Consider the following 22,434-nt stretch of genomic DNA (forward strand, 5'->3'; position numbering starts at 1 on the left):
TCTGCCTCTCTCCCAGTGTGCAGGCTCCATGATCTGAAGAATGTCTTCTCTGCATCTGCTTTAAAATCACACACAGGTGAGTTGTTGGTGAATGCTAACATGGAACCACAGAGGGGATAGATTCTGGAAAGTCTAGGTCCTAATATGACTCACAGGCAAGATATCTCCAACTCCAGATTTTTTGTATTATCACAAGTCTCACAGTCTATTCAACAAATACCAGTCAGAAGGAAACACAAAAAGCAAATAGGAAAAATCATAATTTACATAACACTATACTCTTTGACATCCTAGTCATACATGAAATTTATTCCAAGTGTTTAATAGAATGGAAAATGGGAAAAGGCTCCTATATGCACCACCACCAAAGAGGATCTTTCTCAGTAAAAAGGGTACAATATATACAATAGATTATATATCCAGGAACTGCCACACAAAACTACTAGGAAAATGCCAACAAATACCAAACTGCCATTTTTCAATGGCCCATTAACAGAGAATTAATAGAACATTAAAAAAATTTAAGCCTCACTGCATACTAGAAATACACTTAAATTCATCCATGGATCCAACAGGCTTCAAAAGTAAATAGAACAAAACTATCTGATTAAAGGAGAAATCACTACCTTTAAATGTTATATACTATTGTTGAAAGACAATTTACAGAATTAATTCACATTAATATTCATTTGTGAAATTAGTAGAAATCCACCATTGAAGGATACCCTTGAAGAAAGATCCTGAGTAAACAACAGCATATTTATAAATTTTTTTTTTTTGTTTTTGGTTGCATTGTGTCTTCGCTGCTGTGCACGGGCTTTCTCTAGTTGCCACGAGCCAGGGCTACTTTTCGTGCAGTGCATGGGCTTCTCATTTTGGCAGTTTCCCTTGTTGCGGCGCACAGGCTCTAGGCACATGATCTTCAGTAGTTGTGGCACACAGGCTCAGTAGTTGTGGCTCGTGGGCTCTAGAACGCAGGCTCAGTAGTTGTGGCTCATAGGCTTAGTTGCTCTGAGGCATGTGGGATCTTCTAGGACCAGGGCTCGAACCTGTGTACCATGTAGTATTGGCAGGCAGATTCTTAACCACTGCACCACCACAAAGTCCTATGAACTTTTAAAACAACTCTTTCTGGACTTCATTGGCAGTCCAGTGGTTAAGACTCCATGCTTCCACTGCATGGGGCACGGGTTTGATCCCTGGTTGGGGAACTAAGATCCCCTGCATACTGTGCAGCTCGGCAAAAAAAAATAATAATAAATAAAAGTAAGAACAACTCTTTCGGGCTTCCCTGGTGGCGCAGTGGTTGAGAGTCCGCCTGCTGATGCAGGGGACACGGGTTCATGCCCCAGTCTGGGAAGATCCCACATGCTGTGGAGCGTCTAGGCCTGTGAGCCATGGCCACTGAGCCTGCGCGTCCGGAGCCTGTGCTCCGCAACGGGAGAAGCTACAACAGTGAGATGCCTGCGTACTGCAAAAAAACCAAAAAAACAACTCTTTCATATTGAAGGTTTTCTGGAACATTAGGCATAGATTACTTTCCATCAAGTTATCTCATGTTACTTACATTTATCTTCTCCATGGGAGTTTTTACATATTAATGATATTGGCCAATTGAAGTGTTTCCCAGGCTGTTCACAAACAACGTTTTATCTAGTAAATCCTTTTATGGTTTCATAAACTACTAAGATCAGAAGAGCCATTCCCACATTCATCACATTTTATATGATTTCTGTCCAGTGTGCAGTCTCAGGTCTTTGAAGGACTGAGAGACAAATGAAGGATTTCCCACATTCCTGTCATTGATAGGGTTTCTGTCCATTGTGAATTCTTTCATGCACTTGAACATATGTGGAAGTGAAGGTTTTCCCTTCATTTTTACATTCATAGGGTTTTTCTTAAGTATGGGTCCTTTGATGTATTTTCAAAACCACTGGATACCTATAACTTTTACCACATTGTTCACATTGATATTGTTTCTCTCCAGTGTGAATCCTTTCATGTATTTTAAGAGAACTGGGATTAATGAATACTCTCTCACATTCTTTATATTTATAAGGTCCATCTCCAGTGTGTGTTATCATGTGTTTCTGAAGGGTTATTTTCCATGTGAAGGCTTTCCCACATTCCTTACATTCATAGTTTTTCTCTGGTGTGGATTCTTTCATGACTTTGAAGAGACCGGGCAGTATTCAATACTTTAGAACATGTTTTATGCTCATATGGTGTCTCTTTGGTGTGATGTCTTTTGTGTAGCTGTAAGAAACTGAAATGATTGAAGGCTTTACCACACTGCTTACATTCACAGAGTTTCTCTCCTCTGTGAATTCTTTCATGTATTTGAATAGTTTCAGGACTTTTAAAGGCTTTTCCACATTGTTTACATTGATAGGGTTTCTCTCCATTGTGACTGCTTTCATGCATTTGAAGACAACTGGGATAAATGAATGCTTTCTCACATTTCTGACATTTATAAGGTAAATCTCCAGTGTGTGTTACCATGTGTTTTCAAAAAGTTGTTTCCCACGTGAAGGCTTTCCCACATTCCTTACATTCATAGGGTTTCTCCCCTGTGTGAGTTCTTTTGTGTAGTTGGAAGGATTTTTGATATTGAAAGACTTTTCCACATGGTTCACATTCATAGCGTTTCTCCCCAGTGTGACTTCTTTCATGTGTTCTAAGAGAACTAGGAGAAATGAATGCTTTTCCACATTCTTTACATTTATATACCTTCTCACGGTACTTTTGATACTCTCTTGGTTTGTCTTCAATGTGACATTTCATGTGTCTATTAAAGGATGAATGATGCATGAAGACTTTTGCAGATGCACTGCATTCCCATGGTTTTAAACCAGGAGTTTTCTTCTTCAGATTGAGAGTTGGAATAAGGGTGAAGTTTTCTCCACAGGAACTACTGTCTTTACTTTCAGAGAGTCTCTTTACCATAGGACTTCTTAATTTTCTCCCCTGGTTTTTGTACTGATCTTCAATATCATGATCTTCCTGTTTTCTTTCTACTGAGACCAGGTTCCGGAATTTTTCCCGCATCACATCTCTGTAGAGTTTCCTCTGTGAGGAATCCAGTAAAACCCACTCCTCCAGGGTGAAGTTCACAGCCACATCCTCAAAGGCCATTGAGTCCATTTTGAGGTTTCCTGGGTCTGTCTGAGTCCCTCCTAATGACTCCAAGGACCAGTGCAGAACACAGAGCAACAGAAGGTACATGAGAGTTAATGGGCCAGTGAACCGGACAAGACATGCGACCTCCTGCGCTCTGTATTATATATTCATTATATATTCGTTCTTCTCATTGTAAAAAAAAATTATTTAAAAATATTTTGTGGGCCCCAAAAGTATCATGGTCCCTAGGCAGTGTGCCTACTGTGCCTAATGGATAAGTCGGTCCTGGGAAAGTGGTTTTCCTGGTATCAGGGCAGCCACCCTGGCAGGGAAATAAATGCTGCTTCTGTCTGGGGACAGTGGGCACTTGCTGGAGCTGCTCTGAGACCACCCCCGCTGGCCATCTGTGGGTATTGCAGGGTAAGTGGGAGGCCTCATGTGACTTTGAAGGCAGTGCCTGGGGATTTCCCTGCCCTGGTGTCTTGTCAGGCAGAGGACTAGGAGCTGGGGTTCCCCTGGGGTACCTCCTGTTTCGACTGGATTTCATCTCTGTTGAGTGAGATTTTGTTAAGACTAAAATCACACCTCTCCAGAACACTGGCGCCATAAATTTTTGTCAGTAAAACTGAGAACTAGCTATTACATAGAATTGTTTTGTGCTAGGACAAAGGAATTGTCCTAGCTGAGAACTAGCTTTTACATAGAATTGTTTTGTGTTAGACAAGGAAATGGAGACACAGAGAAGTTATTTAAAGCTGAGGTGATAGAGCTGGCTGTTTACCCTTAGATAACTCCATTTGTATTTCTTGAGACTAAGGGTAGCCTCCTATATAACTACAGAGCAGTTATCAACTATGTATATTTACATGGATACAACATTTTTTCCTATATGCTGGCCCAGTTCCATTGTGTCAGTTGATAAAATAATGTGCTTTAGTTTACAGCATTTTGTCACCTCCGGTATAGGATTCAGCCTAGGGTCAGGTGTATCAGGAATTTGTGACTTCCTATTAGCCTCCTTTAATCTGGAACATTTCCACAGCTTTCTGAATTTTTTTTTCTAAAAAAGTTTGTGTGTGTGTTTGTGTGTGTGTTTGTGTGTATGTGGAAAGAGGTTGTTGGTTGTTAAGGTGTCAAGGTGTGTGTCATGTGTGAGGTGTTGTGAAGTGTATTTATGAGGGTGTTGGTGTGGGCACAGGTGTGTTTGCTTGTGTATGTGTAATATATATGGTATGTGTGGGGTGTTTGTGGCTATGTATTTGAGTGTAATTTTTGTGATGTGAGGTTGTATAGGAGAAGTGTGGGTGTGAGTTTGTGGGTTTGTGTGTAGGTGTCCAGGTGTCTGAAATGTGTTCGGGGGATGTGTCTGGGTGTGTGTGGGTATGTGTGAAGTTTATGAGGGTGGACTGAGTTTGCATGTGTGTGGATGTGTGTGTAAGAGGAGTGTATAAAGTGTGTGTGTGTGTGTGTGTGTAGTTCAGGAGTGTGTATGTGTATATATGGTTGTGCAGGGGTGTTGTGAGTGTGGGTGTACAGGCTTATATGTGATTGTAGGGGTGTATGTGTCAGCGTGGTTCTATGGGCATTTGTGGCAGTGTGTTTGTGTGTAATTTATGTAAATGAAAATTTTAGGTATTCACTTTAATCTCCAAAAGTTATATTTATACTCATTAAAATATACTTTAAGCAGCATAAACAGAAATAGTGTTTTATTGACTCATTATTCCCAAGGGGAGGGGGCAGGTATGGGGGAAGAATTTGATTGAAGAGTAGAAGCAAGTTACAAATAGAATATAATGCTTATCCTATTACTCAATGTTGTATCTTTTTTTTTTTTTTTTGGCTGCACCAAGCGGCTTGCTGGATCTTAGTTCCCAGAAAGGGATCTAACCCATGCCCCCTGCAGTGGAAACGTGGAGTCCTAACCACTGGACCGCTAGAGAATTCCCTCAATGTTGTGTCTTTAAAATTTAAAAAGACATTTTATTTGGCAATAATTTCGAACTTATGGAAAATATCAAAAATAGTACTTAAAACTTTCATATTCTCTATTCCCAGGGTCACCGACATTTTGCCTAAATTGTTTCTCTCTTTCTCTTTCCCTCCTTCTCTCTTCCTCCCTCTCTGTCTCTGTCTCTCTCAGGGGTTCCTATGTCCCCAGGGTTTGGGTTTTATTCAGCTGTGGTCAGATCACCAGATCGGGAGCCCATCGCCAGTGCAGAGCGAGTTTGTTGCTCACAGTTCCCAGGGTGGGGGTGGGGGGGAGGAGCGGGTCATGCTGGCCCACAGGAGAGGACAGTGACAAGCAGAGAGCCAGGGCGGGGCACTGCAGGGAAGCCCGTGTGATGTTCTCCAGGGAAGGAATGGACGAGGCTTGAGGGTGAGGCTGACCAGGTTTAGGATCGGCTAGCTTGAGTAATTTCAGTGAGCTGGGGCTGGGGTGTAGGGGCTGCCCAAGTTGTTGATGCCTGACCCTGGGGCTATTAGGACAGGGGGTTAGAGTCTCAGCAGCAGAGAGGGTGGGGTGGGGTGCTGGTCAGTTTGCATGTGAAAAGCGAGCTGAGGGAGAGAGTCTGCTGTCTCTAGGCATCTGCTAACCCTGGGATGTGTGGGGTGTTTGTGGCTATGTGGGATGTGAAAACATCAGAAACAGAAAGTAGAAAACCTGGTTAACACAGGGCTACTTACATAATGTAATCACTGACACATCTGGATTATAACCTCATATCTCAAAGCTCTCTTATACATTAAATTAGTACCTTATTTTTCCCTCTTTTTCTGCCTTTTTTTGATTTAAAAAAAAACATTATTTATTTATTTTTTAAGATTCTTTTTGTGGGATTTTAGTTCCCTGACCAGGGATCAAACCCGGGGCCCTAACCATCAGACTGCCAGGGAATTCCCCTTTTGAATTGTTTTCATGATTCTTTTTTTTATTTTATTTTTAAAATTTATTTATTTATTTATGGCTGTGTTGGGTCTTCGTTTCTGTGCAAGGGCTTTCTCTAGTTGTGGCAAGCGGGGGCCACTCTTCATCGCGGTGCGCGGACCTCTCACTATCGCAGCCTCTCTTGTTGCAGAGCACAGGCTCCAGACGCGCAGGCTCAGTAATTGTGGCTCACGGGCCCAGTTGCTCCGCGGCATGTGGGATCTTCCCAGACCAGGGCTCGAACCCGTGTCCCCCGCATTGGCAGGCAGATTCTCAACCACTGCACCACCAGGGAAGCCCAATGATTTTTCTTTATGTCTGCTTTTGGCCTACTATTTATACTTCTGTTTAAATACTTTTATGTGATTGGCCTAAGGTTTACAGAATACATCTGTAATTAATTGCATCTGTATTCAATAATATATCACTTCAACATGGAGTGGAAGGAGCTTCCCACAATGCACTGACAACATTGTCCAGTGTTTTCATGTGTAGGTGATGTTTTGTTGGTTGGGAAGCCAAAGGTTTCCATCTGATGCCTCTGCCTTGTGTGTTATCAACAGTGCAGGAGTGACTGAAAAATAACAATACTCAGAGGCTAGTTTCAACTTTCAAGTTTCTTGACACCATGAGGGTGAATCCACAAAACTGAATCCCTCCAGCAAAGTGAAATTGCTGCCTTTTGCAAAGTAACGAACTTAATGCTCCTGGTACTAGGACTACCCCTGTGCCAAACTTGAAATGCCTATTAAAACCTAGCCCTTTTTGGTCTTGTAGTAGAAAAAGCCACACTCCACGGGGCTCTGACCCTATGCACTCCTAATGAGATCTTTGAACACTTCTCTCCAGGCAAGGGTGGTGCTTCAGGCTGTCTTTTTTAGGTTGTAAACATCTAGACGGAAACGTGGCTGGTCACGTTCCAGATGTGGCTCTCTCAGATGTGGGGTCTGTGTCAGAGCTTCCTGGGGACTTTGGTCCACCCAGGTTCCTGAAGATGCCTGATCCTTCAAGGCTGAATCAGCTAAGTTAAAGACAAATGTGTGGGCTGTGCCACTGCAGCTGCTCAGCCTCAGAGACATCTGTTTACACCTGTGCATGAACAAGGGCCTGCTGTTCAGAGTCTCTGACCCTCACCTCCAATTTCGGATGGGAGGAATTTCTCCATGGGGGAGAGGAGGGCCTTCTGTGCAACTGTAAGAAATCTTCCATTTTACAGACAAAGAGAAGGAGGGGCAGCTGGTGAAAGTCTGGTTTAAGTTGACATAGGTGGTCAACAGGTTGGGCAGAGGCCGCAACCGGGGGACCAGAAGCCAGGGCACTCAGCCCTGGCCCCGCTCCTTCTCTTAACCGCTCTGCTCTGTTTGCCTGGAAGTCCTGGGCTCTGGGGCTGGGATGAGGATGTGTCTAAACACAGGTGAGGCTGTGCTTTGTCCAATTGGGGGTTTTAAGTGCAGAGCATGATGGGAAAGGATGGCTGGCTCAACCAGACTGGGCAGGGAAATAGAGGGGAGCTGGGAAAGGTGGGAGCCCCAGATTGGGGACAAGGTGGTGACAACACTCTTGCAGCAGCCTCTGCAGGAGCCTCTGCTCCCATCTCTTGGCTGGTGTGTCCTCTGTTGGGTTAGGAAGGGGCGTGGGGAGAGTGCCCAGGGCCCAGCCTGACCATCTCAAGGCACAGCTACTGTGGCCTCAGAGATCCTCCCACTCTTAATGCTGCTCCTTTATCCACCCCCCCACCCCATGCTTCCCTCTCCCCCTGCTTCTCTCTCTCTCTCTCTAAGCAAGAGCCTGGAGAGAGAACTGCAGGAAAATGGAGCCACGTGGGTTTCTCTAGGTCATTGTAGCTGGATTCACTCTCCCTTGCTGCTGAGAGTTCCACCAGAGCAGAGTATTTGCAAGGAAGTCACAGCTAGTGAGAGGCAAACCAAGAATTCAAACACATATCGGCCTGACTCCAGAGTCTAAGGACCTGGGTAGCCCTGGGGACGGCTTTTTGGCCTCTTGATACTAACAGCTGCTCTTAATGGAGCATCAGTTATAGGCCAGTTGCTCCCAAGGTCTTTCCGAGGGTTGACTCCTTTATCAGACCTTGTCCTTGAACAACCGGTTGCCTGTACCCATGGAAGGATGGGGAAGGGGACCTCAGTCCTAAGGTTTAGGAAATGCAATGGTGCAGAGGCAGGAAAGCAAAGGGAGGATTACAGACACCCAGTAACCATGTGTATTGCTAATTATTTGCTACTGTAATCACCTTCTTTTCCTCCCTTGACTTGGGGAAAGGACACAGCTTGACCAAGAGGCCACTGGGGCAACACCTGGACTGTGAAACCAGGTTGCACAGAAGCCCACCTCTCCTTCCTTCTCCAAGGCTGAGTGCGCAACCAGCGCCATCCTTCCCGGTTGCCACCTTCTGAGGTGCCTTGGCCATGGCCCCAAGAGTCCCACAGGCCGGCTGAGTCCAGGAGCTACCCCAGGCCTCACAACCACATGGTTATTCCTCCAGAAAACTGTACAAGAATCTCCTTCTTGGCCTGTGGCCCCTCTATTGCATTGGCCCATGACCTTTCCGGCTGTGTTCTCACCAACTCCCACACTGACCCCCCAGCCTGGTGTCTCATCCACAGCACTGGACAGGGAGCCACCTGGGGTCAAATCAGAAGAGACTTCCTGAGGCTGTGGGAGCCAAGAGGAGGAGGTGCCATTTCTGGATGGAGGTCAGGAAAGCCTTCCCCAGGCGGAAGGGCAGGGCAAGCAGAGGGACCAGGCGCAGAGATAGGGAAGAGCAGGGGCTCAGCGCTGTCTGAGTGGCTGCGGTGGATGGGGCAGCCTGACACCTGAGGCCTGCAGGGCAGGGGCTGAGGACAGCAGGGAGCATCCAGACCCAGACCCCGATGCCCCTGCCTCAAGGCAGCGGGGGAAATGGCCCAATCAGTGCTTGGCCTGAGCCCCTAGACAATGGTGTGGAGGGCGGACAGTGGTCTGGGGAGAGCCTGGAACCAGAGAAGGTGGAGTGTGGAGGCTGTGGCTACACTTGAGAGAAGACGGTGGTAGGAGCTGGGCTGGGCTGGTGGGAGGCCAGAGGGAGTGTCCTCAGGAGGAAGAAGGAGCAGGTGGGGCTCCCAGGCTTTCAGCTCAGGGCTCCTGCGGCGGCACCCAGCCAACAGCAGCCAACAGCTCAGTGCGGACAACCAGGGGCACTCATGGGAGTCTTGAGCTCAGAGATACAGACCAGTGATGTGTGTCCCTGATAACTGGTATCTTGAGAAGGGGTGTCCCCAGGAATGTGTGAGGACTGGGAGGAGAAGCAGCCCGGATGCACCTGTGCCAGCCCTGCCTCTTAGGAGTAGGGTCCTTGGAGGAGACCGAGCAGGAGCCACGGGGGAGGCAGGAGGGCACCCAGGAGAGTGGCAGCAGGGGACAATCGGTCAAGGGCCATTTCAGGAGGACAGACGTGTCTCTAGAGTCTGTATAGTTGAAGACAAGGCTTGAGTGTGAATTTCGATCCAGTAAGGACTGGCCAGTCTGCAGTGGCCTTGAGTGTGAGAGGCGGCACTGAATTGGGGTCCCAGTGCAGATGACCCCTCCCATGCTTGGTTGAGGAGGGGTCAGGGGGGCAGGCCATGTCTGGTGGGGACCCGTGGAGAACTATTTAACCGAGAAAACAGTGAGGATGAATCCAGGACAGGAGACAGAGGGAGCCAAGCCCCTGACTGGCTGAGGGCTGGGCCCAAAAGACAAGATGGTGTGGGGTTGACTGTCTGTCTAGGGTTTGGCTAGGTGTGTAAGGCTCTAGAAGGAGCTGGTACAGTCATCCACTCATCAACATTAACCGATGACTACTCTGTGCCAGACAGTGCCTAGAGGAGGAGATTGAGTGCTGAATACACTCCTTTACCCTATTCCTGAGGAGACCAGAGTGTGGAGGCAGAGGGGACGTAAGACAGAGCCTGGTCTTCCCTCTCCTGGAGGACTCAATGCTCTTGAGCAACCCTGCCTATGACACTCCCCATGGGCCCCAGGAGAGGCCAAGACGTTGTCAGGGAGATGGAGAAACCATTTCTTCACCTTCCACAGGAGGCCTCCCGCTCCCACTGCCCAGCAATCCCGTGAGGCAACAGCAGGGGCTGAGGCAAGTCCAGCTCACAGCCGGGGAGGAGATCAGGGATGGGGCAGGTCAGGAAGACGCGTGGTTGGGCCATTGCATCAGGCCCAGGAGGGGCATAAAGGAGGGTCCTGCATGCTGGGAGGAGGCCGACTTGGGGACCATGGAGACTCAGAGGGCCAGCCTCGCCCTGGGGCGGTGGTCACTGTGGCTACTGCTGCTGGGACTAGTGGTGCCCTCGGCCAGCGCCCAGACCCTCAGCTACAGGGAAGCTGTGCTTCATGCTGTGGATCGTCTCAACGAGCGGTCCTCAGAAGCTAATCTCTACCGCCTCCTGGAGCTGGACCCACCTCCCAAGGCCGTGAGTCAGGAGGACCCTGGGGAGGGGGCTGTCTCCCGCCAGCCCTGGCCACACTGTCACCCCCTCTGCTCAGGCTGTACCTCCTGTCAGGAAGGGACTTCTCCCTCTAGGTGGGCTCCCACCTCTTCCAGGAAACCTTCCCAGAGCTGGGTCCCCTCCCAGCAGTGAGAGCTTCCTGCCTTAGCATCTCTACTGTGGAAACAGGCGCCCTGTACACCCTGTTCAGGCTTAAGGGCCTTCTGGGAGCTCCAGGGATAGAGGGTGGTCACTGGCTCTGCCATGTGGCCTCCCTGCTAAAGTCCCCCTGCTCCTCGTTCTCTCTCTACCAGGGAGGGCTCTGCTCAGCCTGGAGGTTCCAGTGACAAGGTCTTTCCCTGCAGGTGGTCCCTGACTTGCCTCAGCCCCTCCATGGGGAAGGTGTTCTCATCAGAGCTGGTCTGAGGTCCCCTCCTGCTCTCTGTGTGCCCACGAGGCCAGGAGTGGGCTCTGTCCCCTTCCCTTGTGCACCCAGCACCATGCCAGGGGCCAGGCACACAGGAGGGGCTGGAGAGGCTGCCATCTAGGTGGGGGCAGGGAGACAGATCAGAGAAGGAAGCATGAGCCCGAGCCCAGTCTCCTTACTTTTATTCTTGACCAGGATGGTGACCCGGACACGCCAAAGCCTGTAAGCTTCAGAGTGAAGGAGACCGTGTGCCCCAGGACATCGCAGCAGCCCCAGGAGAATTGTGACTTTAAGGAGAATGGGGTGAGGCTGGGGGCTGGGTGCTCCCTGGGAGCTGAACAGGGCCTTGGGGACCATTTCCAGCCCCTGGTGTGAGGCTGGGAGGTTATGGTCTGCTGGCTCCAGTTTGACCCGAGCCTCCCCTTCCAGCTGGTGAAACAGTGTGTGGGGACAGTCACTCTGGACCAGGTCAAGGGCCAAATGAACATCACCTGTGATGAGGTGAGTGGCCCCTTCTGAGCTGCAGGGGTTTCTGGGGGGGTTGGACTGTGTAACACCCTTTGGACCAATTACCCGCTGCCCCTTCCAGGGCAGAGAAAGGCCCTCTTACCTGGCCCCTCCCTCACCCGAGCCCCAGGCCTCCAGGACTGGCTCTGCCATCCCTTAGAGCAGTGGTTCTCTAAGTGGGGTCCCACCCGGGAACTTGACAGAAAGGCAGATTCCCAGGCCCCACTCAGACCTCCTGAATCAGACTCTGGGCTGGGGCCCAGCCATTTGTATTTTCACAAGGCCTCCAGGGGATTCCGACTGTGCTGAATTCTGAGAGGCACTGACTAGAGTAATGTGCTTTCAGCCCCTACTCCCGTCCAGCTTTGCTGGGATAGGCTTGTGACCCTGGGAATCCCCTTGCCATCTGTGGACCCCAGTTTCCTCATCTGTCTGTGGGTGTAGGGATTCAACCTTGTGCTCCAAATGTCATAGCTAGAGGGAAAACTGGGGTCCAAGTCTCCTGGTGTGGTCCTGGAAAGGGGTGTCCAGGTGGGGAGCGGTCTTGTGTTACCCCTGGGTCCATTCTCCACAAGTAACCTGGTTCTTCCTGGTTCACAGCTGCAGAGTGTTGGGATATTTAGGTGGCTGCGTCACAGATCGGAAGAGTTTTGCCGAAAGTTGGTCGGATAGTTGGCCCACTAATCGGGATTTGGGGGTAAATTGTGGGCCCATGGAAGAATCCTACAGGTGTCTGCCTTGGCTCAAGCTTCCGGACTCTGAAAAATAAAATATTCTGAAAGCAAATTCCTCCATTATTTAATTTCACTTGTCTCGTCTCCTCCCACTTACTGGGACCAAATCCTTAACTACGGCAGGCCTCCTATATGTGCCTGTGTGTGTGTGTGTGTATGTGTGTCTGTCTGTGAGAGTGTGTGTTTTTCTGTGTACGTACGTGATTGCACATGCAAAATAGAGGACTGGTTGTTTTTTCCAGAAGGGCATGTTGTGAGGCAGCAGGGCCAAGAGGTCCAGGACATCGTCTCCATTCTCAGGTCCCTCCCATGCCATGGACCAGGCCATGAACATGCCTAAATGAACACTGACAACAAAAAAAATTGAATATAGGTATATTTTTATTTTAAAAAATTTTATTGAAGTATAGTTAATTTACAATGTTGTTTTTTTTTAATTGAATATTTTTCATCTCAGCCCTTGAGACGGGAGATGTAATTGGCCCCTGCTGGGAGGTCTGCAGGCCTTGTCAGTGCCTTCAAAAGTGATTGACTGGTAAGAGGGTCTGCTCTTTGACCATTAGACACCTCAGTCCTAAGGTTTAGGAAATGCAATGGTGCAGAGGCAGGAAAGCAAAGGGAGGATTACAGACACCCAGTAACCATGTGTATTGCTAATTATTTGCTACTGTAATCACCTTCTTTTCCTCCCTTGACTTGGGGAAAGGACACAGCTTGACCAAGAGGTCACTGGGGCAACACCTGGACTGTGAAACCAGGTTGCACAGAAGCCCACCTCTCCTTCCTTCTCCAAGGCTGAGTGCGCAACCAGCGCCATCCTTCCCGGTTGCTACCTTCCGAGGTGCCCTGGCCATGCCCCCAAGAGTCCCGCAGGCCGGCTGAGTACAGGAGTTACCCCAGGCCTCATAACCACATGGTCATTCCTCCAGAAAACTGTACAAGAATCTCCTTCTTGGCCTGTGGCCCCTCTAACACTTTGGCCCATTATCTCTCCCAGTTATTCTCTGTCCACCCTCCAGCACCAGTGCCCTAAGTTCTTTCCCAGGGTTGACTCCTTTATCAGCCCTCATCCTTGATCAGCCACCCGAGGTGTGTGCTTTCCAAGGACAAATTTACTGAGAGAAAAATGGAGGCACAAAGAGACTGAGAACTTCTTCCCCAAAAGTAAACAGCAAGTGAGGGGCAGAGCTAGGACCTGATGGACTCTGGCTTCAGGATCTGTGCCCTGGACCATTTTATGGCATGTCAGTCATCAGAATCAACTTCCCCAGGACCTGTCCCATCTGTCCTGACCCCAGGAGAGCAGAAGATCCACTTTCTGGAGGAGTTCCCATTTGTCTTCAGAGGACACTGTCCAGATCTCCTGTTCCTTGTAGAACAGCTGAGAAGGGCACTTTTGGAGCCCGGGTGCTCCTGTCTTCCCTGGCTCAGCTTCTGGTGCCCGTTCTGTGGGAGGGCCTGGGACGATCCTGAGCTTCCCTTCCTTATTCTTTTTTTTTTTTTGGGGGGGCTGCACTGCGTAGCATGCAGGATCTTAGTTCCCCGACCAGGGATCAAACCTGCGCCCCCTGCAGTGGAAGCTCAGAGTCTTAACCACTGGACTACCAGGGAAGTCCCCTGAGCCTCCCTTCTTCAGCTCACAGGGCCGGGTACCCAGCTCTCCACCCCACGCTCGGTGTCTCCGAGCACAGGGGAGCTTGTCCTGAGGAGCAAGGACTCTGGAGATCAGGCCGGCTGGGCTGGGCAGCTGCAGGAGGCTGTTCCAGCCCAGGAAGCAGCCTGCTGTGTGGGCCCCACTGGGCCTGAGCAGGCTGGGGGCAGGGGGGTGCTGGGCTGGAGAGGAGGCCATGGGCCCTGTCACGAGCTCCAGATGCCCCCAGAGTTGGACGGCTGTGGGTGCTGTGGGCGGTGGAAAGAGCATTGGCCCGTGAGTCCAGTCCCAGCCCTGCCACGTGCCCCCACCCACAGCCTTGCTGAGCCCCCTTGTCCCTTGCTTTCCTGGGGCCTGGTTGCCCTTCTAAGCAATGGGAGTTGGTATAGTCAGCGCTGCTACACTTGTGTATGTTTGCGTGTGTTTAGAGCCCTTCTTTATTTCTTAAAGACGACTTCAGAGAACCAGTAAATCAAAGTGATAAGTACATGTATTTCCCAGGGAATTAAAATTTCCGCCATCTGAGGAACTCCTGAAGCAGGTACTTGGAGCTCTTCCTGCCATGACTGTATTTTGGGGGCTGGGGGCAGGGCCAGCGTCACGAGTGTGTCACCAGTGCAGTCACACAGGCCCCTGTGCTCAGAAGGGCTTGGTACCTGGTAATGACTTATTCTTTTTTTTAACATCGTTATTGGAGTATAACTGCTTTACAACGGTGTGTTAGTTTCTGCTTTATAACAAAGTGAATCAGCTATACATATACATATATCCCCATATCCCCTCCCTCTTGCGTCTCCCTCCCTCCCACCCTCCCTATCCCACCCCTCTCGGTGGTCACAAAGCACTGAGTTGATCTCCCTGTGCTCTGCGGCTGCTTCCCACTAGCTATCTATTTTACATTTGGTAGTGTATATATGTCCATGCCACTCTCTCACTTTGTCGCCGCTTACCCTTCCTCCTCCCCATATCCTCAAGTCCATTCTCTAGTAGGTCTGCGTCTTTATTCCCGTCTTGTCCCTAGGTTCTTCATGACAATTTTTTTTTTTTTTAGATTCCATATATATGTGTTAGCATACGGTATTTGTTTTTCTCTTTCTGACTTACTTCACTCTGTATGACAGACTCTAGGTCCATCCATCTCACTACAAATAACTCAATTTTGTTTCTTTTTATGGCTGAGCAATATTCCATTGTATATATGTGCCACATCTTCCTTATCCGTTCATCCGCTGATGGACGCTTAGGTTGCTTCCATGTCCTGGCTATTGTAAATAGAGCTTCAATGAACATTGTGGTACATGACTCTTTTTGAATTATGGTTTTCTCAGGGTATAGGCCCAGGAGTGGGATTGCCGGGTCATATGGTAGTTCTATTTTTCATATTTTAAGGAACGTCCATACTGTTCTCCATAGTGGCTGTATCAATTTACATTCCCACCAACAGTGCAAGAGGGTTCCCTTTTCTCTACACCCTCTCCAGCATTTATCGTTTGTAGATTTTTTGATGATGGCCATTCTGACCGGTGTGAGATGATATCTCGTTGTAGTTTTGATTTGCATTTCTCTAATGATTAATGATGTTGAGCATTCTTTCATGTGTTTGTTGGCAATCTGTATATCTTCTTTGGAGAAATGTCTATTTAGGTCTTCTGCCCATTTTTGGATTGGGTTGTTTGTTTTTTTGATATTGAGCTGCACGGGCTGCTTGTAAATTTTGGAGATTTGACTTATGCTTGAGGTCTTGAAATTCCCACGATTTTGCACAAGGGGCCCCACGTTCTCATTTTGCAGATGACGTAGCCGGGCCTGGCCAGTGGTGACTCCACACTTGTCACAACACAGGAAGGAGGTCCTGGAAGCCATTCTGAGAGAACTTATTTCCCTGGGTACTTGACTCGAAAATGCCTGAGTCTTTGCCGTCAGCCATGAGCAGTCAGAGGACAGGGGAGAGCCCAGGAAGGGAAGGAAGAGAGTGGGAATACAGAGCAGAAGGGGACCCCCAGAACAGCCCTTCGGTGCCTCTGGAGGGGCAGTTTCTGCCTTCCCAGGGCATCTATGACCAGATGCATTGACCTTCACTAAGACAAGCCAGGCTGTGGGGAGGGACCGCAGAGGCACCCAGGAAAGGTGAAGCTGTGTGGGCCTCGTGTGCAGTGCACCGTCTCACTTCATCCTCCTGGAAGCTGGGGTCCAGATAGGCCTGACCTGCTTCCTGCTTGCAGAACATGGTCTCTTGGAGGCCGACCCTGAGACCCTGGGGTTTGCAGGTCTTTGTTCTGGCAGAAGGAAGAGGGAGGATGTGCCTTCTCAGATGTACCTGAGGCATCCAGAGTCCCCTCTGGGGAGAGGACACCCTCTTAGGCTCTCTGGGGGCAGGCCTGGCCTGCGCCCCTAGCTGCCCTGTCTATACCCATGTCCCCAGTAAAATCCCACTCACGGGAATGGTACTCACGCCCACCAGTCTGCTCCATGTCTGGGGCTGGCCCTAAGCCTGATCCTCTTCTGCAAAGCTCAGGCACCCTCGCACTCAGCCTCCACCTGGGCCCAGCTCACCTTGTCACACAGCCCCAGATGCTGCGGAGAGGAGCTGGTTAGGCGTTTGATTGAGGTGGGGTAGTGCTGCCCTCCTGCTAGCTGCTCTCCTTCTCCAAGGCCCGTGCCTGGGAAATCCCAGCCTAGCTGAGGGCTTTCCAGGAGGACATAATCTCCCCAGCTCTTTGCTTCACATGAAGTGGTACAAGGGAAAGGAGGAAGCTGACCCTGAGCAGAGGGTCCTGACCTTCATCCCTGACCCAAATTCCCACCCTCACAGCAGCCATGGCTGCCTTCCCTGCTCACTGCAGAGGGCAGGAGGGGGGTCTGAATTCCAGCCCCTTGTCCCTGTAGAAGGGCGAGCGTGGTGGGTTGAGTCGGGGCCGTTGATCCACGTCCAGGTCTGTCCTTTTTCAGAGGGTGGGAGGGCCTTGTTGGAAAGATATTGCCTGTAGGTCTCATTTTACTCATCAGCTGGTCAAATCAGAGAGCTAGTGGGTGTCCCCACAGTTGGGGACACAGCAGCCTAAGGTCCAGTTCTCTTTCCCATAAAGTGTCTGGACAGGAAGGATGGCTGAGAGGAGCAAAGGAGTGGGTGATGTAGGGTCAGGGCTCATACCTGACTTTGTTGGGGTGAAGGGTACATGAGGATTTCTCAAGGACCAGATGTGGAGTCAGGGGCAACCTGCCTGGGGACAAGGGCTGTGGTGTCTTTCCTGAGAAGACCTCCGCTCTGATAGGCTATGAGGCTTTCCTAAACCAGGAAAGCCAGATGCTGGAGGCATGAAAGGCAGGCCCCCCATTACAGGAAGTGCAGTGTGAGGACCTGGCAGAGGACCCTACACGGGATCCAGGGAGGATGGGGAAGGGGACTTCAGTCTGAAGGATGAGCAAATGGAAAGGCCCAGAGACAGGAATGCACAGGGAGGGTTTCATAATACCAAGTAACCATGTGTATTGCTAATTATTTGCTACTGTAATCACCTTCTTTTCCTCCCTTGACTTGGGGAAAGGACACAGCTTGACCAAGAGGCCACTGGGGCAACACCTGGACTGTGAAACCAGGTTGCACAGAAGCCCACCTCTCCTTCCTTCTCCAAGGCTGAGTGCGCAACCAGCGCCATCCTTCCCGGTTGCCACCTTCTGAGGTGCCCTGGCCATGCCCCCATGTGTCCCACAGGCCGGCTGAGTCCAGGAGCTACCCCAGGCCTCACAACCACATGGTCATTCCTCCAGAAAACTGTACAAGAATCTCCTTCTTGGCCTGTGGCCCCTCTATTGCTTTGGCCCATGACCTTTCCGGCTGTGTTCTCACCAACTCCCACACTGACCCCCCAGCCTGGTGTCTCATCCACAGCACTGGACAGGGAGCCACCTGGGGTCAAATCAGAAGAGACTTCCTGAGGCTGTGGGAGCCAAGAGGAGGAGGTGCCATTTCTGGATGGAGGTCAGGAAAGCCTTCCCCAGGCGGAAGGGCAGGGCAAGCAGAGGGACCAGGCGCAGAGATGGGGAAGAGCAGGGGCTCAGCGCTTTCTGGGTGGCTGTGGTGGATGAGGCAGCCTGACACCTGAGGCCTGCAGGGCAGGGGCTGAGGACAGCAGGGAGCATCCAGACCCAGACCCCGGTGCCCCTGCCTCAAGGCAGCGGGGGAAATGGCCCAATCAGTGCTTGGCCTGAGCCCCTAGACAATGGTGTGGAGGACGGACAGTGGTCTGGGGAGAGCCTGGAACCAGAGAAGGTGGAGTGTGGAGGCTGTGGCTACACTTGAGAGAAGACGGTGGTAGGAGCTGGGCTGGGCTGGTGGGAGGCCAGAGGGAGTGTCCTCAGGAGGAAGAAGGAGCAGGTGGGGCTCCCAGGCTTTCAGCTCAGGGCTCCTGCGGCGGCACCCAGCCAACAGCAGCCAACAGCTCAGTGTGGACAACCAGGGGCACTCATGGGAGTCCTTGAGCTCAGAGATACAGACCAGTGATGTGTGTCCCTGATAACTGGTATCTTGAGAAGGGGTGTCCCCAGGAATGTGTGAGGACTGGGAGGAGAAGCAGCCCGGATGCACCTGTGCCAGCCCTGCCTCTTAGGAGTAGGGTCCTTGGAGGAGACCGAGCAGGAGCCACGGGGGAGGCAGGAGGGCACCCAGGAGAGTGGCAGCAGGGGACAATCGGTCAAGGGCCATTTCAGGAGGACAGACGTGTCTCTAGAGTCTGTATAGTTGAAGACAAGGCTTGAGTGTGAATTTGGATCCAGTGAGGACTGGCCAGTCTGCAGTGGCCTTGAGTGTGAGAGGCGGCACTGAATTGGGGTCCCAGTGCAGATGACCCCTCCCATGCTTGGTTGAGGAGGGGTCAGGGGGACAGGCCATGTCTGGTGGGGACCCGTGGAGAACTATTTAACCAAGAAAACAGTGAGGATGAATCCAGGACAGGAGACAGAGGGAGCCAAGCCCCTGACTGGCTGAGGGCTGGGCCCAAAAGACAAGATGGTGTGGGGTTGACTGTCTGTCTAGGGTTTGGGCTAGGTGTGTAAGGCTCTAGAAGGAGCTGGTACAGTCATCCACTCATCAACATTAACTGATGACTACTCTGTGCCAGACAGTGCCTAGAGGAGGAGATTGAGTGCTGAATACACTCCTTTACCCTATTCCTGAGGAGACCAGAGTGTGGAGGCAGAGGGGACGTAAGACAGAGCCTGGTCTTCCCTCTCCTGGAGGACTCAATGCTCTTGAGCAACCCTGCCTATGACACTCCCCATGGGCCCCAGGAGAGGCCAAGACGTTGTCAAGGAGATGGAGAAACCATTTCTTCACCTTCCACAGGAGGCTTCCCTGCTCCCACTGCCCAGCAATCCCCGTGAGGCAACAGCAGGGGCTGAGGCAAGTCCAGCTCACAGCCGGGGAGGAGATCAGGGATGGGGCAGGTCAGGAAGACGCGTGGTTGGGCCATTGCATCAGGCCCAGGAGGGGCATAAAGGAGGGTCCTGCGTGCTGGGAGGAGGCCGACTTGGAGACCATGGAGACTCAGAGGGCCAGCCTCGCCCTGGGGCGGTGGTCACTGTGGCTACTGCTGCTGGGACTAGTGGTGCCCTCGGCCAGCGCCCAGACCCTCAGCTACAGGGAAGCTGTGCTTCATGCTGTGGATCGTCTCAACGAGCGGTCCTCAGAAGCTAATCTCTACCGCCTCCTGGAGCTGGACCCGCCTCCCAAGGCCGTGAGTCAGGAGGACCCTGGGGAGGGGGCTGTCTCCCGCCAGCCATGGCCACACTGTCACCGCCTCTGCTCAGGCTGTACCTCCTGTCAGGAAGGGACTTCTCCCTCTAGGTGGGCTCCCACCTCTTCCAGGAAACCTTCCCAGAGCTGGGTCCCCTCCCAGCAATGAGAGCTTCCTGCCTTAGCATCTCTACTGTGGAAACAGGCGCCCTGTACACCCTGTTCAGGCTTAAGGGCCTTCTGGGAGCTCCAGGGATAGAGGGGGGTCACTGGCTCTGCCATGTGGCCTCCCTGCTAAAGTCCCCCTGCTCCTCGTTCTCTCTCTACCAGGGAGGGCTCTGCTCAGCCTGGAGGTTCCAGTGACAAGGTCTTTCCCTGCAGGTGGTCCCTGACTTGCCTCAGCCCCTCCATGGGGAAGGTGTTCTCATCAGAGCTGGTCTGACGTCCCCTCCTGCTCTCTGTGTGCCCACGAGGCCAGGAGTGGGCTCTGTCCCCTTCCCTTGTGAACCCAGCACCATGCCAGGGGCCAGGCACACAGGAGGGGCTGGAGAGGCTGCCATCTAGGTGGGGGCAGGGAGACAGATCAGAGAAGGAAGCATGAGCCCGAGCCCAGTCTCCTTACTTTGATCCTTGACCAGGATGTTGACCCGGACACCCCAAAGCCTGTAAGCTTCACAGTGAAGGAGACCGTGTGCCCCAGGACATCGCAGCAGCCCCAGGAGAATTGTGACTTTAAGGAGAATGGGGTGAGGCTGGGGGCTGGGTGCTCCCTGGGAGCTGAACAGGGCCTTGGGGACCATTTCCAGCCCCTGGTGTGAGGCTGGGAGGTTATGGTCTGCTGGCTCCAGTTTGACCCGAGCCTCCCCTTCCAGCTGGTAAAACAGTGTGTGGGGACAGTCACTCTGGACCAGGTCAAGGGCCAAATGAACATCACCTGTGAGGAGGTGAGTGGCCCCTTCTGAGCTGCAGGGGTTTCTGGGGGGGTTGGACTGTGTAACACCCTTTGGACCAATTACCCGCTGCCCCTTCCAGGGCAGAGAAAGGCCCTCTTACCTGGCCCCTCCCTCACCCGAGCCCCAGGCCTCCAGGACTGGCTCTGCCATCCCTTAGAGCAGTGGTTCTCTAAGTGGGGTCCCACCCGGGAACTTGACAGAAAGGCAGATTCCCAGGCCCCACTCAGACCTCCTGAATCAGACTCTGGGCTGGGGCCCAGCCATTTGTATTTTCACAAGGCCTCCAGGGGATTCCGACTATGCTGAATTCTGAGAGGCACTGACTAGAGTAATGTGCTTTCAGCCCCTACTCCCGTCCAGCTTTGCTGGGATAGGCTTGTGACCCTGGGAATCCCCTTGCCATCTGTGGACCCCAGTTTCCTCATCTGTCTGTGGGTGTAGGGATTCAACCTTGTGCTCCAAAAGTCATAGCTAGAGGGAGAACTGGGGTCCAAGTCTCCTGGTGTGGTCCTGGAAAGGGGTGTCCAGGTGGGGAGCGGTCTTGTGTTACCCCTGGGTCCATTCTCCACAAGTAACCTGGTTCTTCCTGGTTCACAGCTGCAGAGTGTTGGGAGATTTAGGCGGCTGCGTCACAGGATCGGAAGAGTTTTGTCGAAAGTTGGTCGGATAGTTGGCCCACTAATCAGGATTTTGGGGTAAATTGTGGGCCCATGGAAGAATCCTACAGGTGTCTGCCTTGGCTCAAGCTTCCGGACTCTGAAAAATAAAATATTCTGAAAGCAAATTCCTCCATTATTTAATTTCACTTGTCTCGTCTCCTCCCACTTACTGGGACCAAATCCTTAACTACGGGAGGCCTCCTATATGTGCCTGTGTGTGTGTGTGTGTATGTGTGTCTGTCTGTGAGAGTGTGTGTTTTTCTGTGTACGTACGTGATTGCACATGCAAAATAGAGGACTGGTTGTTTTTTCCAGAAGGGCATGTTGTGAGGCAGCAGGGCCAAGAGGTCCAGGACATCGTCTCCATTCTCAGGTCCCTCCCATGCCATGGACCAGGCCATGAACATGCCTAAATGAACACTGACAACAAAAAAAATTGAATATAGGTATATTTTTATTTTAAAAAATTTTATTGAAGTATAGTTAATTTACAATGTTGTTTTTTTTTAATTGAATATTTTTCATCTCAGCCCTTGAGACGGGAGATGTAATTGGCCCCTGCTGGGAGGTCTGCAGGCCTTGTCAGTGCCTTCAAAAGTGATTGACTGGTAAGAGGGTCTGCTCTTTGACCATTAGACACCTCAGTCCTAAGGTTTAGGAAATGCAATGGTGCAGAGGCAGGAAAGCAAAGGGAGGATTACAGACACCCAGTAACCATGTGTATTGCTAATTATTTTCTACAGTAATCACCTTCTTTTCCTCCCTTGACTTGGGGAAAGGACACAGCTTGACCAAGAGGTCACTGGGGCAACACCTGGACTGTGAAACCAGGTTGCACAGAAGCCCACCTCTCCTTCCTTCTCCAAGGCTGAGTGCGCAACCAGCGCCATCCTTCCCGGTTGCTACCTTCCGAGGTGCCCTGGCCATGCCCCCAAGAGTCCCGCAGGCCGGCTGAGTACAGGAGCTACCCCAGGCCTCACAACCACATGGTCATTCCTCCAGAAAACTGTACAAGAATCTCCTTCTTGGCCTGTGGCCCCTCTAACACTTTGGCCCATTATCTCTCCCAGTTATTCTCTGTCCACCCTCCAGCACCAGTGCCCTAAGTTCTTTCCCAGGGTTGACTCCTTTATCAGCCCTCATCCTTGATCAGCCACCCGAGGTGTGTGCTTTCCAAGGACAAATTTACTGAGAGAAAAATGGAGGCACAAAGAGACTGAGAACTTCTTCCCCAAAAGTAAACAG

At 51.1% G+C, this 22,434-nt stretch overlaps 2 protein-coding genes across 2 annotated transcripts; both read left to right on the top strand.

The window, feature by feature from the left end:
• Window positions 1-82: 82 nt before the first annotated feature.
• On the top strand, window positions 83-12,267 carry LOC101329344 (cathelicidin-6). Its single transcript, XM_033864853.2, has 4 exons — window positions 83-10,512; window positions 11,150-11,257; window positions 11,384-11,455; window positions 12,062-12,267. The coding sequence occupies exons 1-4, from the start codon at window positions 10,024-10,026 to the stop codon at window positions 12,131-12,133; spliced, it is 741 nt and encodes a 246-aa protein (XP_033720744.1). The 5' UTR covers window positions 83-10,023; the 3' UTR covers window positions 12,134-12,267.
• Window positions 12,268-18,327: 6,060 nt separating this feature from the next.
• Window positions 18,328-21,337, top strand: LOC117313920 (cathelicidin-6-like). Its single transcript, XM_033864859.2, has 4 exons — window positions 18,328-19,578; window positions 20,216-20,323; window positions 20,450-20,521; window positions 21,128-21,337. Exons 1-4 carry the CDS (start codon window positions 19,381-19,383, stop codon window positions 21,227-21,229), a joined length of 480 nt encoding a protein of 159 aa, XP_033720750.1. The 5' UTR covers window positions 18,328-19,380; the 3' UTR covers window positions 21,230-21,337.
• The last annotated feature ends 1,097 nt before the right edge of the window (window positions 21,338-22,434 follow it).

The sequence above is a fragment of the Tursiops truncatus genome, chromosome 10 (assembly GCF_011762595.2).
Source record: "Tursiops truncatus isolate mTurTru1 chromosome 10, mTurTru1.mat.Y, whole genome shotgun sequence".
NCBI lineage: Eukaryota > Metazoa > Chordata > Mammalia > Artiodactyla > Delphinidae > Tursiops > Tursiops truncatus.